This window comes from Lynx canadensis, chromosome C1 (assembly GCF_007474595.2).
Source record: "Lynx canadensis isolate LIC74 chromosome C1, mLynCan4.pri.v2, whole genome shotgun sequence".
NCBI lineage: Eukaryota > Metazoa > Chordata > Mammalia > Carnivora > Felidae > Lynx > Lynx canadensis.
Window position 1 is genome coordinate 157,291,818 of NC_044310.1, and position 14,788 is coordinate 157,306,605.

The window sequence follows — 14,788 nt, forward strand, 5'->3', positions numbered from 1 at the left end:
ATTACATTACAAATAATGTAAAACGCAGCTCCTCACTATTTTTTCTAGTTTAGAAATGTAGTATTTTTCATAAAAATATTTGTTACTTAACATGTAATAGACTTTATTAATTAAATGTGTTTTACCTATGTTTTGTATTTCTCAGTTTAACATCTAATGTGGATACTAATAGATATAACCCACATCAAGAAACACTTTTTGGTGTCTCAATGATTTTTAAAATACAAAGTGGTCTGAGACAAGAACGTTTAGAACTGCTGGTGGAGATTATTTTTAAGGATTTTCTAGAGATACGATTCCAAGGTAGTGCCTCAGCTTGTATTGATGTGTCCTTGTCCTTTGTTTGCAAAGCTCAGATCACAACAATGACATGTGCCCATCCTGAGAGAGATGGAACGCGATGTGGTGTTTTCTCTGTGTCACCTGTGCGCTAGACACAGGCAGGCAGGCCACTTTATGGCTTCTTGCCCAGAGGTGCAGAGTTGCTCTTTTGTGTGTCCACTTGTGATTGGAGTAGGAATATCCTGCCTCCAGAGTTCTGAGGCAGATATTCCTGACTCTTAGGCTTTGGTTCTGTTGCTTTCTCAATACTGTGTCTTCAGAATATAAGAAGGGTAGAAGAGGCAGCTCATTTTAATAAGCTACCACCTGTGAGCAGAACATTTCAACCCAGTGCTGTGTGTAGGCTGGTGGGAAGACAATGGAACAGTGTTGTCTGGAAGAGAAATGTGTCTTCTGGGGCAATTTTATCAGATTTTATTCAAAGGCTGCCTTAACAAGTGGCTTAATCTGGCAGGCAGACTCCCAAGTGCCCTGCCAGGGGAGGGCTCTCAAGCGTCTTTAGATGTCACAGTCAGACTGCTGGGCCATAGACAGACCTGGGGCAGGGTGGCAGCACACGTCCTGCAGTCCACAGTGTAGGAAGGTGCCAGCCAGGAGCCTCTTCTTCCAGTGCGGTGCAAAGAGTCTCAGCATTGCCCCATTGCAGAGACCCACATGCCATGACACAGTGCTGCTGGTCTAGGGCTCTGGGGCTTTAAGTCTAGGGTCTGTGGAGTCCCACCGTCTCGCAGGAGGTGACATCAGTACTTGAAAGGTTCCACTTTCGTTCGGCTGGTTCAGTCATTCAGTTTCCTCTGGGGAGTTTCTCTCAAGTCACCCCAGGGGTCTTGGAAACACACCCACTCTGGTTTATCATAGCTCTAACTCTCTCCCCAACTCCATTAATCCCCTCTGTTTCTGTCCCCATAAATACAAATGGATCCACTCTCACATCCTTCCTTCTGGCTTCCTAAGAAGGGGCACCCTTTCCACTCATGGCTAACCCTGCACCTTTGCTCTTGGTCCCCCTTCTCTCCCTGCCTTGCAGATATGGACCGTGTTCCCCTTGTTAGTCTCTCATGTGTTTCCAGAAGTGTCGTCTCTCTACAGCGTCCTTCCTCACAGCCATCTTTTCACATGTTTTTCTGAGAAGCAGCCTGCTGCATAGTTAGGAGCCTGGGCTCTGGGGTCACACACAACTGAATTCAGATGTGGTCTCAAGCCCATTCTTACTGTGTGACTTTGGAATAATTGTATCACATCTCTGTGCCTCAGTTTCTTTCCAAAATTCAGTTCTAATAGTACTTGCTTTATGTGACTAAATGACAGCATCAGACAGAGCCTTTGGGGCTTGAAAATTAGTAGGCAGATTGGAAGGTAGATAGGACTTCACCACGTAGTCGAAGTAGAGTGGGGCTTGGAGAAAAGAAGAGAAACTGCCAGCATTCCAGCCAGAAAAAAAAAAAACCCACGTGTCTAGAGGCCTGCATGGGGCCAAGAAGAAGCATGACAGGTGAGTTCTGCAGGTAGAGTTCTGGCTGCTTGTGAAGAGGAGTGGGGAGCTCAGGCAGCTAAAGAACGAGGAATTAGAGGACAAGAGATAAGGCTGATGATAACAGTAAGAGTTCCTCTGAACCCCTTCTGACAACTTACAGCATCGTCTCAACTTGGTTGATCTGAAGGAGACATGTTTCATCTTCATCTAAAGCACAAAATTGAGTCCTTGATTGCCTGTTGTCATTTTGGGCCTCAAGGGCTTTGGCAGTAAATATGAAGATGATGGCTTTTGAGTCCTGGGATGTTTCTGATTTTACTTGAGCACAGTCTGCCCCTACTGATCATTCTGGATGTTTTCAACCTAAATGGGTTTTGATATCATTAAGTGCTGCCATTTGCTTTCATCCTCAAGGATATTGGGGGGAGGGGAGGGAGAGGAGAGAATAAAGTCTGTAAACCTGTGCACCACTTAAAACTGTTATATTTAAAGTGTCTCAGAAGTGACCCTTCTAGCATTAAAAACTAGTTAGTGTGACTGGGCCAAGTGTAATTTAAATGGAGCCCAGAATGCATATATTAAGGCCTCCAACTCCAGGCACTTGTAATTTGACACTACTGGTAGTGATGAAAATTTCTGAAGACCCAAAGTTCAATGAGAAAAATAAATGCATGTATAATTAAGAAAAATATCTACGTCGTTTGAAAGCATAATGTATTTCAAGAGTGTGCTCTTGATGAAGAAGGGAAAGGAAACATGAAGGAGGACTCCAGGGAGTTGCAAATTAAGTTCTGTGCTCTGACCAGGCACACTGGAAGGGAATTAGTGGCACTATCTTACTATTTTCTGTTGTGCAAATAAAATTTTATTGTATCCTTCTCCACAGTAATAAAATCAATTAAAGATTAAATATTAACTAAATAACACATAGGAGACAAGATTATGAGTTCTTGATCTTGAAATGGTACCATAAATGTTACACAGGAGAAAGATTGGGTAAACACTGCTTATCCAGCGGTTCTTTACCTCATTTTGTATATGTTCCCAGAAGCTATAAAGTAAAGGCACATCTAACAATAGGAAAAGTAATATTGCCTCCAGACAGCTTTTGTTTTGAAAGTCGGTAAAGAAACTTCGTGATTTTCAAATATGAGAATTTTAATAGATACCTGCAAAACTTTTTGATAGTTGATCTGAATTTTAAGAGTAATATTTTATGATTTCTTCAGAACAAGTAAAAATTAAATCTCTTGTACATTCTTTATCTGAGAAAGTTGGACATAATACTATGCAATTGTCACATCTCAGATAACATGATTTAAGTATCCCATAATATGTTCTTAAATGCAGCTCTAAGACAGGGGTCATCAGACTTTTCTGTGAAGGGCCAGGTAGTAAATATTTTAAACTTGCAGGCCACATAGTCTCTGTTGCAAGTATTCAACTCTGCCCCGTTAGGAAGAACTCTGCCATAGACAATGGTTAAACAAATGAATGTGACAGTGTTCTCTTTATTTACAAAAATAAATGGGGAGCCAGATTTGGCTTGGGGGCTATAGTGTGCCTTTCTCTGCTCTAAGGTAGAGTAACCTAGGTGTACATATTGACCAAATAGTGAGGATATGAGATTTGAGTATGGCTAATAGAGATATTTAAATCATATCAGTACGTATTTTTTAAACATTTTGATAATAACAGTAGTAAATTCAGTCTTTAATCAGTCTCTTGGCATTTACTGTTTTTAGAATGTTTGTATATGACAGTTAACTTCCTCAAAGACCTGAGTCTGTATACATTTAGTACAAAGGTGGAAAAATCTAATCTATTGAAAAAAAAGTGTTGAAATAAACTTGATTTGGTGTAAATGAAGTTTTATTCATGGATTGAGTTTTAGAGAAGAGATAATTGAATAATTTCTGCTAGAACTACTCTACTTTATAATTGAACAAATATTTCTCAAATCAATCACACATTTTTATCCCTTCCCAAATTCTCCTGTGAATATTTACCCTAGCATGCCTAGGCTACCCATGAAAGTGAAAGTGAATTCACATTGCAGTTTTTGAAGAGGCTTGTTATTTAAAGTATCTCTCTTTAAATGGCACATTTAACCAGTTCTCTTTATAGTACACCAAAATTCAAGGCCAGTTAAAAATAAAATACCCAAATAAATTGAGGGAGATTGCAGATACCCAAAGGTTGACATTTAAATACATTGTGTGAACTTTTCACATCACGCATGGGTAAGAGAAAGGTATAATTGTTTTCAGATTGCCTAATATGGGGCAAATCAGAATCAACTCATTTCTGTTGATCACCATGAATATACTTTTATTTCCGTCATCATCTCAAGACCTAGACAGTTTTTTAGTCTCTTGTTTCTTTTTTAAGAGGTTTTTTTTTTTTAATATACTCATGCTGTCCCTCAGGACTTTAGCTATAGCCAAAGGTTGAGAACCTATGATATTTTTGTATTACCTCAACAGAAAAAGTATTTACCTATGATTATTCTTGCTATATGTAAGTTTTCTCTGAAATCCTCCCCACTGCCATCTGTATGTTTGTGCTGCAGCAGGACTGGAGCCTGACTGGCCACTCTGCCCTGCACGTTGCCAGGTTACCTGTCACAAGTCCACTTCCTGCCCAGCCGTGCTTCTCCCCAACTTGCTGACTTTCACCGTCAGGTTGCAAACTCCCAAGTGAAGAGATAGGAAGACAGTTTGTTATTGATCTCTATTAAAAATGACATGTTATTCTGTCAAAAGTCACACAAATTTCTATGTACCCTGAAGGTTCAAATTAAAAAAAAACTGTTTAAAAGCCAAAACAAAACAAATAGACATGAGAGATTTCAACGATGGTTGCAGTTGCCATGCACCAAAATCAGTCTTAAATTATGATGTTGTCCTTCTGTTCCTTAGAGAATTTGAAAATCTGTTAAATGGGTAACCTGGTGCTAATTATCTGATTTCTATTCATTCTATTAAAGTTTATTTTATTTGTTAAATTCAGGTTAGCTAATACATGTCATTTGCATCTGAGAGGGAAGAGTTTTCTTTGCCTTACACTTTAGAAATGTTTCATATTCTTCACTATTCATGCACATCTAAATCAGCTATCACTTAAAATCTTGGCCTCCTTGGGGCGCCTGGGTGGCTCAGTTGGTTGAGCGTCTGACTTCGGCTCAGGTCATGATCTCACGGTCCGTGGGTTCGAGCCCCACGTCGGGCTCTGTGCTGACAGCTCAGAGCCTGGAGCCCGTTTCAGATTCTGTGTCTCCCTCTCTCTCTGCCCCTCCCCTGTTCATGCTCTGTCTCTCTCTGTCTCAAAAATAAATAAATGTTAAAAAAAAATCTTAGCCTCCTTATTCCTTTTTTCAGAAGGTTCACCAGTGTTTTGCTTTATTTGTTGCAAAGATTATTCCCAAAAGAAACTATAAGAAATTATTAATACTTTATCCAGGAAATGGGAATTTAAGGAACAAGCTTCTTGTTGTTTGTGGGGTTTTTTTCCTAATGAGAAATGAGTTAATTTTGCTTTCATAAAAACTTGCATATCAAGATGAATTTCTGGTGCCTCCTGGAGACAGAGCATTATTTGCAAGACTCTCTGCATCCTGGTCATTGCCAAGGGAGTTCCATCGTATAGAACATCAGACTTAGTTTTAATGAGAAGGGTGATCCCTCTGGCCTTTCGTCACTAATATTTTACTTTGTATAAATTCCTCTTGGGGAACTGAATTAAGGATGCCATTTCTCATTCTAACGGTTGGAGATGGAGCCCAAGTAGCTGGAATTTCTGTTGTGGAAGCAACACAGATCAGACTAAGAGGCTGTTCTAGGTTCTCCAAATGCCATTCAGTATGTAATAAGCAAAAAAACACCATTGTCTTACCAGTTTCTGCTATTAAAATGGATGGCTCTTCCTTGAATTCTTTCATTATAGATTCATTCTAATTGACTCTGAGTCAAGACCACATCCGATTTTCATTTCTTTCTCTGATAATTAACAGGGAACAGCCACTGGAATGAGGGCTGGGGTCAGGGTCTGTATTAGGCAGGAAACATGGAAGGAGCCCTTGATCTTGGCTGTGAAGATGTCCAGAAACAATATGGCAGAACAGCAGGAGGTTGGGAACACCAGTGAAGCAGTCTGTTTTGAATCAGGTCTTTGGAATCAGTCCTTAGTCTGAGGGCCAAGAAGAAATCACAGTCTTTCTACCTAATTGCTGCTACCAAGAATGCAGGAAAACATTCTCAACCGAAAATAGTAAGATTCCTGCAGCTATGCCTGTGTGTTCACACCAGTCATTTTCAGCAATAACAAACATGAGGATGAGGTTTCCTACCCTGCATTGATAATGTCCAAGTTGACAATTTATGTATAAAACTATTATTTGGACCAGATTCAATACCTGTAAAAAGAAAGATATCAAGGTAAGGAGATGTAACACATAAAATAATGATTTGCATGGCTTTTATTTGAAGGTATTTTGTATAATGCTTTCTGAAGCAGAAATGTAAAAGACAATTAACTCATTATTCATGCTTTTTTCATATTCATACAGATATGGCTGTATAATGAAAATTGGTCTTTTGCCATGGGCATAACGCTGAGTCTCTCAGTAATAAGTATTTTCCAGGACCAGGGGATTTATATGCTGAAATCATTTTCACAAAGCAAACTTTGCCTCAAAAACAAGGCTCTTGTTTTTAGGGGACGCTTGCTATATTGCCAAGATCTTTGTGTTGTTTACCAACAGTTATATCAGATACAAATTAGGAAATTTAATTATAAAATGGTCCTAATCATCCATAAGTGTTTTAATTAGCTTATATTTATTCATTTTTAAACTAAATAGAGAAAACTTCTGTTTTCTTTCAGTAAATCCAGAGCAGTCATTCAGGGCTGAACAATAACAAATGTGGAAAATGTTCTGGTTAGGCGCTCAGCTGGTTAGACTTTAAATCTGTGTATTGAGCTTGGGCAAATTAAACCCACTCAACTATTGGATTAAGTGCTATATGTTTTCATGCAATGCATTAGTTTGAGAAACAGTTTAAAATATCAGTTGATAGGTTAGTTCCACTTGATGCATTGTTTTTTTTTTTTTTTAAACAGAGGCTTTCACACTTCTGAGTGCATCAGAATTACCTGAAGGATCTGTTTTTTTTTTTTTAATTTTTTTTTTTCAACGTTTATTTATTTTTGGGACAGAGAGAGACAGAGCATGAACGGGGGAGGGGCAGAGAGAGAGGGAGACACAGAATCGGAAACAGGCTCCAGGCTCTGAGCCATCAGCCCAGAGCCCGACGCGGGGCTCGAACTCACGGACCGCGAGATCGTGACCTGGCTGAAGTCGGACGCTTAACCGACTGCGCCACCCAGGCCCCCTGATGCATTGTTTCAAAGTAGTTACTGTCTGGTAGAACACTATACTCCAGTAATGGAACCTAATACATTTTGATAACAGCCTGGAGAGAAGAGATTTCATCTTCCAGTGGAAAACATTATCAGAACAATTTTCATTGTATGCCTAAGGCATTTGGGTATGGTCCAACTTTAATGATTTAGGAAAATCCTAGATCCCACAAGAACATCAGAAAATCAGAAGTAGGTAAAACTAGTAAGTTGAGTCTGTATATAATCCCACTCATGAAACTCATTAAGTAACATGATCATTATTTCTCTCTGCCAGTGAGCTGAGAACTAAATGGGGAATGTGGTTCTGAAGGAAGGAGCATAGCGGTAGGTCAAGAGTGTGCAAGATTTGGTTCTGTGGTTCTGCTGTGGGCAGTTAGGATTGACTGATGCAAGACGGATAATTTTTCCAACAGTGGTATCCACAATCAACGTAATATGGTTAATCTGGAGACTAGGTTAACTGAAAGTAAGAGAAATAGTTGCAGTTCCTTTTTAAAATGATCTGACCTTATTTAGAACATGAAAACATTGTTTATCCTAGTAATAAATCAATATGTATGGTTATTGATAACCATACATAGTGGCACTTGCCAAGGCAGAAAAGTAACCTTTGGATATAGTCACCAGAGTATATACAGAACAATTTAAACACTGTGAGTTTAACACACACACACACACACACACACACATTTAACTTTTCATCATTGCCATTTAAAGCTTGATTTTATAAAACATAAAAAAATATTTTTAAGTGTTTTTATCACAGGAATTTAAATAGTATAAATATCCATAGCTTTGTAGGTTCACGTTATATATATTAAAATCAAATAATTGAATTTTTTTTCAATATAGGAACTACACAATGAAATAAATGGCACAGGACCTAATAGCAATATTTCATTACTTATGGATTAGTATTAGTTACTTTCAAGATCTAAACAAAGGCCATTGTTTAAATGTTTTAAAACGATTTAAAAGTCACCACAGTTGACCTTTCAAATCTGAAACTATATGACATCAATAGCTGCTGAATAAAGCAGTGTATATATGCATATACTTGCTCTCTCTCTTTCTCAGTTTCATAATATGCCTTTCATTTTTGGCTAATTTATTTGTCACTACATGAATAGTGTATTTTTCCAAGGCTTCAAGTAGATAACCATTAGGGCCAATCTTGGCATTTAAAATCCCAGAGAAGTTCAAGTATACTTTGGGAGAGAGAGATTTATAAACAAGAGTAAAAATATTAGTAAATGAGAGACTGTATTTCCAAGCAACAGAAATCCCACATCACAGCAAACTATGTCCAGATGGTTAGAAGATAAATCTATGTCAGAGAAAGATGATCTTTTCATATGGGCCAACAAGCAACTCCATTGAAGTTGACCACAATAAGGATGGCCAATTTACCATTACTATTGCCATTTTTGTTCCTAATGACTGTGGACCAGTAATGGTTAAGATTTAGAGCTTGATTTTGTAAGATTCATCAGAAAAGCCACATATTAGGATTCTTATTTTAACGTTCCAGTGGACAGATTCCAGGAGAAGGATGCAAAATCCCCAGCCACAGAAGTCAGAGAAGTGGTTCAGTTGGGCTGAACCTGCACGGCTGCCCAAAAGATTTTACTCAAGTACAAATCCAAGTAATGCCTTTCTTTGCTTGAAATCCTGAGGTAATTTCTCCCATAGCTTCAAATTCCTTGGTTTAGTACAAAACACTCTTTATGATCTGGCCTTAGCTTTGGCATTTATCACATTCTCGAGAGTCACTGGTCCCCGGTGTGTGTCTGCCACTCTGTGGTGAACTCCCAGAGGGTAGGAAATATATCTTATTCATCTTAGGATCCCCAGTGCTAGGTCCAGTAAGAACCTCAGTAAGTATCTGTTGAATGGTTGAACAGATGGATGGAAATATTGCAGTACTCTAAGACCTAACATGGCTGTGTTTTTTCCTTCCCCAAGGACTTTGGCATCATGATCCTGCATCACATTGTAGCTATTTTCTTGATTTCCTTTTCATATGTCAACAATATGGCCCGAGTAGGGACCCTGATCCTCTGTCTTCACGATTCATCTGATGCTCTTCTAGAGGTAAACATTTTCTTTCATCTTTAAGAGTTCAAAATCCAGAATTCAGGAAATCCCCAAGACCATCACTTCTATAGTATGCTAGACAGTGTTGGGGGAAGATAGTAGATGATTGATTTGAAGCTGCCGAGTGTTTCTTTTGGAAATTGTTAAAGTGAGACTTTAGTATATAAATTTTTGTACTAAGAATGTTGATCATCATAGGATTCTTTATTTCTAGAACAATGAAAACCTTCACTATTCCACACTTAAGAAAATGGATGTTTTACAGTCAGAAAATCATTATTTGAATAGGTTTTGTTTCTGGTGTTGTAAAGTTCCACACTTGATGTATATGGGAAGTGTAGATAACTCAATTCAGTTATTAATGGTAGTTGTACATCCTGATGAAGTTATTTAACGATCATAGTTTTTGTTCACAATATACATGTTATCCTAGTATTTTTACAGTGAGAAGTGTGTATGATTTGCATATTAAATCTAAAAACTATGTTCTCTCTCTATATAAGTATAAAGAGTATCTGAGGAAATATTGGTTGTATTTTTATTAACTTTCTAAACCATTATTATTTAGGATCATTTAAGTAGCAAAAAAACAAAACAAAACAAAACACCAAGAAAAGTAAAAGAAAAATGCTTCTAGCATATTTCAAAAGATAAAATCCCACGGAAAATTTTGATGTGGTATTTACTCTTAATCATGGCCCCTATGAAGAGACACACCCAATAGAGATATAATTAAATAAAATATTTTAAATTTATGCTAAGAAGTTTATGGAACTGGTGAAAGATAAACTTACCAAAGTATAAATTTCATGTAGAAATGGGTCTTAGAATCTATATGCTGAGTTTTTATTCTTCTTGGCCCACAGTTCTGCCCCTTTGAAGTAATACTGTCACTGTGAATAGAGAAGTGCCCTCAAATAATGATCTACTGTTACAGTATAAGCAAAAATTCCATATGATAAAATTGAATCTGCTATAAAGACAGTTAGTCAAGGCTTGAAATATATATAGCACTTTATGAAAAATTCTGTTCCCTATAAGGCTATGAAACAGAAACACTGCCCTAATGGGCTAAATATGTCAGATGATAGTGTGGCACTGTGATTTTTAAGTGATTTGAGCTAGGCTCTATTTAGCATATTTTTTAAAGGAGAAATGTAATTGTATAAGAGCAATCTGAAAATCAGTTACCATTTGGCTAAATCCTCAGTATGCTTGAAAGTGGAGATTTATGCAGCAATCTACAGTTTTGAAACCAACCCTGTACAGTTTGCCAACTTTAATGTCTATGGAAATGGCTGGTTGAATCTTTGTCTGCCACTTTTATCCAGAAAGAAAATAACCCAGAAATGTCAGTCATATGGCTTGAAAGCAAATATTCTTCATCATGTGGATTTTCTTTACATTATACAGTAATGGTTGAGACTATCCAAATAATGAGATATGTCAACCATCAACTCTTTGAAGTGGGATGTATGACCTCGACATTTCAGAAAATTGCATGTTTGATGCCTTTTGATTGAATACTGGTGAAGAATATAAGAGAAAAATGGTTTACCTAGGCAGAAGGAGGCAGAAGATGATTTTTTCCTTTCTTACTATAAATCATGGTGTCACACCCAAAGTACTCATGAAATTAAAAGTTCATAATCCTGGCTTCTGCTCAGTTAATAGGTATTTTTTTCTTAGGAATCCATTTCTCTCATAGTTCTGTGTTTTACTTGAAACTACCAAATTTTAGCTTCTGTGGATGCTGTCAACAATCCTTTCAAGGTTGACTCAGCTAATTTAACTTTCTAAGAAGTAGAAATAATGTTATGAATTGAGCAAGACATCTTCAGTTTATAACCCTGTGTGTGGGAGCGTGCAAATTCTAGGTGAAAATGTAGAAAGAGGTGATCAAGCAAAATTATGTTTTCAGCGTCACCTGTTATTAGAATCATCTGTAAAAAGTAGATGGTAGGAAAAGGGATGTAATTTCTTCCTTAACTTATAATATAAAAAGTGGTCATTAAATTACTGACATAAATTGTTAAGAGTAATTCTCATGGACACTTGGAACATTAGTGACTTTCATCTAGAAAATGACCCATTAATGTAACTTTGAAAATTATACCTAAGTGGATTCATTGAAATAACATGATCTTGACATGTTCTTCAATTCTAAATTTATGAGAATAAGCCAAGAAACTGTCTTCCCAGATACTCCTTATTACTGTTTAAGGAAAACCTATAACTCTAAATAGAAAGAAGAAAGCAGTGCAGAAAGTCTCCATATATTCTGTATAGAGTCTGTGGCCTTAGTGTTTGCAACTCATTAGAGGTTTCAAGGATTGCCTAGTACTTTCTACTCTGACCTGTTATGACAAATTCCTGTGTTGGTGTCTTTGGCTTGCTAATATCATCTATAATGCAAGAATTTTCTTATTTTTCTGTTTCCCTGAGATCAACCATATAATTGAATTTTTCAGGTTGCTGAATGTTTGATTAAATCTGTGACAGTCAGTAGTTCTACTTCTAGCTAATGCTGCATTTCACTCAACTTGTGGGTAATTTATAAATACTGATGCATGATGCATGACATTTCAAAGTAGCAGGCAATTTAATGCATCTGGTAAGTTATATCTTATAGGAGACTCATGCATATTGAAAGAAGCTTTTCATTTATCAGTTTAACTAAATTAATATATCACATTCCTTCTTTTCATAGGCTGCCAAAATGGCAAATTATGCCAAGTTTCAGAAAAGTTGTGATCTTCTGTTTGTTATGTTTGCCATGGTTTTTATCACTGCACGACTGGGCATATTTCCTTTCTGGTGAGTATGCCAATCTTCTTTCTGTTAGAGCCACCCCTTCCACATAGGCTTTATGAATATTTTGCTTTTGAATTTCATTCCAAATATTTAGTGAGAGGTTTAAAGAAAAGTAGGGGAGGGACTCAAGAAATGCCTCGATGTCTTCTTCCAGAAGAGGGTTGTACTCTTTACTAATACTTCCTGCAGGATAGTTAGAGAGGGATGTGGCTTACAGAGGTTCTGAGGCCACAGAAAGCCATCTGCCATTTTGGTGTCCAGTCTAGAGTATGATTCAGCAAACTTTAACTATGAAAGTTTGAATCCATAAAGGAAACTTGGTGTTTCAACCAGTTATGTATCAGAGATCCTCTGTACCAGGGGTTTACAAAGTATTGTTTCTGGACTGGTAGCAACAGCATCACCAGGGAACTTGATAGCAGTGTAACTTACTGGGCCCCACCCCAGACCTACAGAATCACAAGCTTTGGAGTTGGGTCCTAGAACTCTGTGTTTGGATGAGCCTTCCTGATGGTTCTGCTCCATATTAAAATTTGAGTACCATGTCCTGTGTAATTCTCTTCATCTGCTGTACGTACAGCTAAAACAGATGGAAGGTATAACCTGAAAGTAATCCCTGAAATTCTCTATGACCTATTAATATCTGGATGTCTTTTGTTTTGTTGAGAGCTAAGGACACACTATGACTGACTTTGATGGAATTTGATAACCTTTCTATAGAAAATAGGTCCAGTGTCATTAATCTTTTTTCCAGAAGGCTATTACTTGAACTAGAAAAGAAATGAGTCCCATAACACGTAAAATCTACCACTGATGGCAGATTTTTTTCCATTTTGAGAAATTGATTTGAATGGAGAATTAAAGCAGTGGAAATTGGAAAAAAAAAATGAGAAATTAAGGGTTGCAGTAATAACTTACCTAAATAGAAAAATAACCATAATAAATTTGGGACTCTGAAGTGAGTGTGTCTATCACTGGAGTTCCATAAACAAATTACTACACACACACACACACACACACACACACACACACACACATACCCCTCTCCTTGAGGCTCTAGGCTCTTTTGAACACTTATTTATTATGAAAATCATTTCAAGAAGCAACATTTTGTGTTGGCAAAAAGCATTTATAGAACCCCAATATACTTTTATGTGGTTATAAGTAGGAAACACATGTAATGTTGAATGTAATGCATCTGTAATTACTTCAGGTTTGGGGCTGTCTCAAGATTATTGACATAACTGGTGATAAGAATTTAAATAGAAGTAATTTGGGCAAAATCCAGGACATACTTCTCAAGGGAATAATGGAAAGTTTTTCTTACCTAGGATTTCTGAGAACTGAGTTACAAAGAAATAAGCATCACTCTCAAGTACTTTGATTTGCTTATATCCCTTGGAGGGTAGAATTAAAATTGAGATGCACCCCTTCTCCTTCCATGTAGCCAATGTGTAAAAAGCTCTGTAGGTTTAGACGGTAATGAGTTGCCTAGAACATAGACTGCCAAATATAGAAATTATGTAATGCTACCAAAAAATAACGAATAGGTGTGCCCTGTGACAATGCCATAGACTAGCTGCTCAGAAAAATCCTTACAATCAAATACAAAGCAAGAAATTTTATTGCAAATGCTGTAGGACTTCTGCTACCATGCCCCTGCATGCAGCCAAGTTTTTCAAGAGGCAACTTGTGGAGAGAAGTATTTATTATTCCTAATACAAGCAATAATTGTATACCTGCTCCCATTGTAGTTGTACATCTAGTGAATGAAATCCTTTTCAGATATATCTAATAAGTTATGTTAGTGCCTGGATGACCTTTGTTTCCAATTACTAGAGTGTAATGAGTATTTTTAGTGTTTAAAATTACCACATGCATGACAATCACCAATAGTGTTTTAAATATTTTCCTTAATACTGTGAAATTATTTTACAAGTTCCTTTTAGATTAGGAAATCCTAGAATTGAGAGAGACTACAGGTCACCAGCCCCAGAATCTTCTGCCACCTCTGCCCAGGATAGGAATTCTGTCAGTTTCCCTGATCTAGGAGTATTCCTTCAGAGGTTGAGGTAGAAATGGGTTCTTAAATGAAACAGAAACCTGGGTCTTTAAAATTTATAAGCTAGAGGTTCTTAATCTGTTTAGAAACCCCTGAAACAGTACAAAAAACATGTTTGTGTGTGTATTTTTTTCCTGGAGGAGAGGGTACATGGCTTTATTAGATTCTCAACGAGATCTGTGACTCCCTCCCCTCTTCAAAAAAGTGCCTCTGGAAACAGACTAAGTGTACCTGCCACTTCGAATGGAAAACTCTTAAGAACGTGAAGATCTCTAACGTATCATCTGTAGGCTTTCTTTTCATCAGAAAGCATCTTTAATCCCTTCAATTATTCCTGCTTATTGTTTGCTCGCCTTTGTTTGTTCCTGAGAATTCCTCTTGTCATGATGTTCCAAATGTGGATTTCCTGTTATAAAATACAAAGAACTAAAAACAAGTTTCATTTAGAACTGCATTACTTGGGGTGCCTGGGTGGCTCAGTCAGTTAAGCATCCGACTTCAGCTCAGGTCATAATCTCACAGTTTATGGGTTCAAGCCCCGCGTCAGGCTCTGTGCTGACAGCTCAGAGCCTGGA

General features: G+C 37.4%; 1 protein-coding gene and 1 non-coding gene across 2 annotated transcripts in view; both read left to right on the top strand.

Moving 5' to 3' along the window:
* The window catches only part of CERS6 (ceramide synthase 6), a 327,890-nt gene that overhangs the window by 252,780 nt on the left and 60,322 nt on the right, over positions 1 to 14,788 (top strand). The window contains exons 7-9 of the mRNA XM_030323740.1: positions 8,772 to 8,886; positions 9,206 to 9,334; positions 12,048 to 12,154. Of these exons, the coding sequence (XP_030179600.1) occupies positions 8,772 to 8,886; positions 9,206 to 9,334; positions 12,048 to 12,154 (351 nt within the window). The remainder of the gene's footprint in view (positions 1 to 8,771; positions 8,887 to 9,205; positions 9,335 to 12,047; positions 12,155 to 14,788) is intronic.
* Positions 4,963 to 5,047, top strand: TRNAR-UCG. The gene has a single exon. It is a non-coding gene; the product is annotated as a tRNA-Arg (tRNA).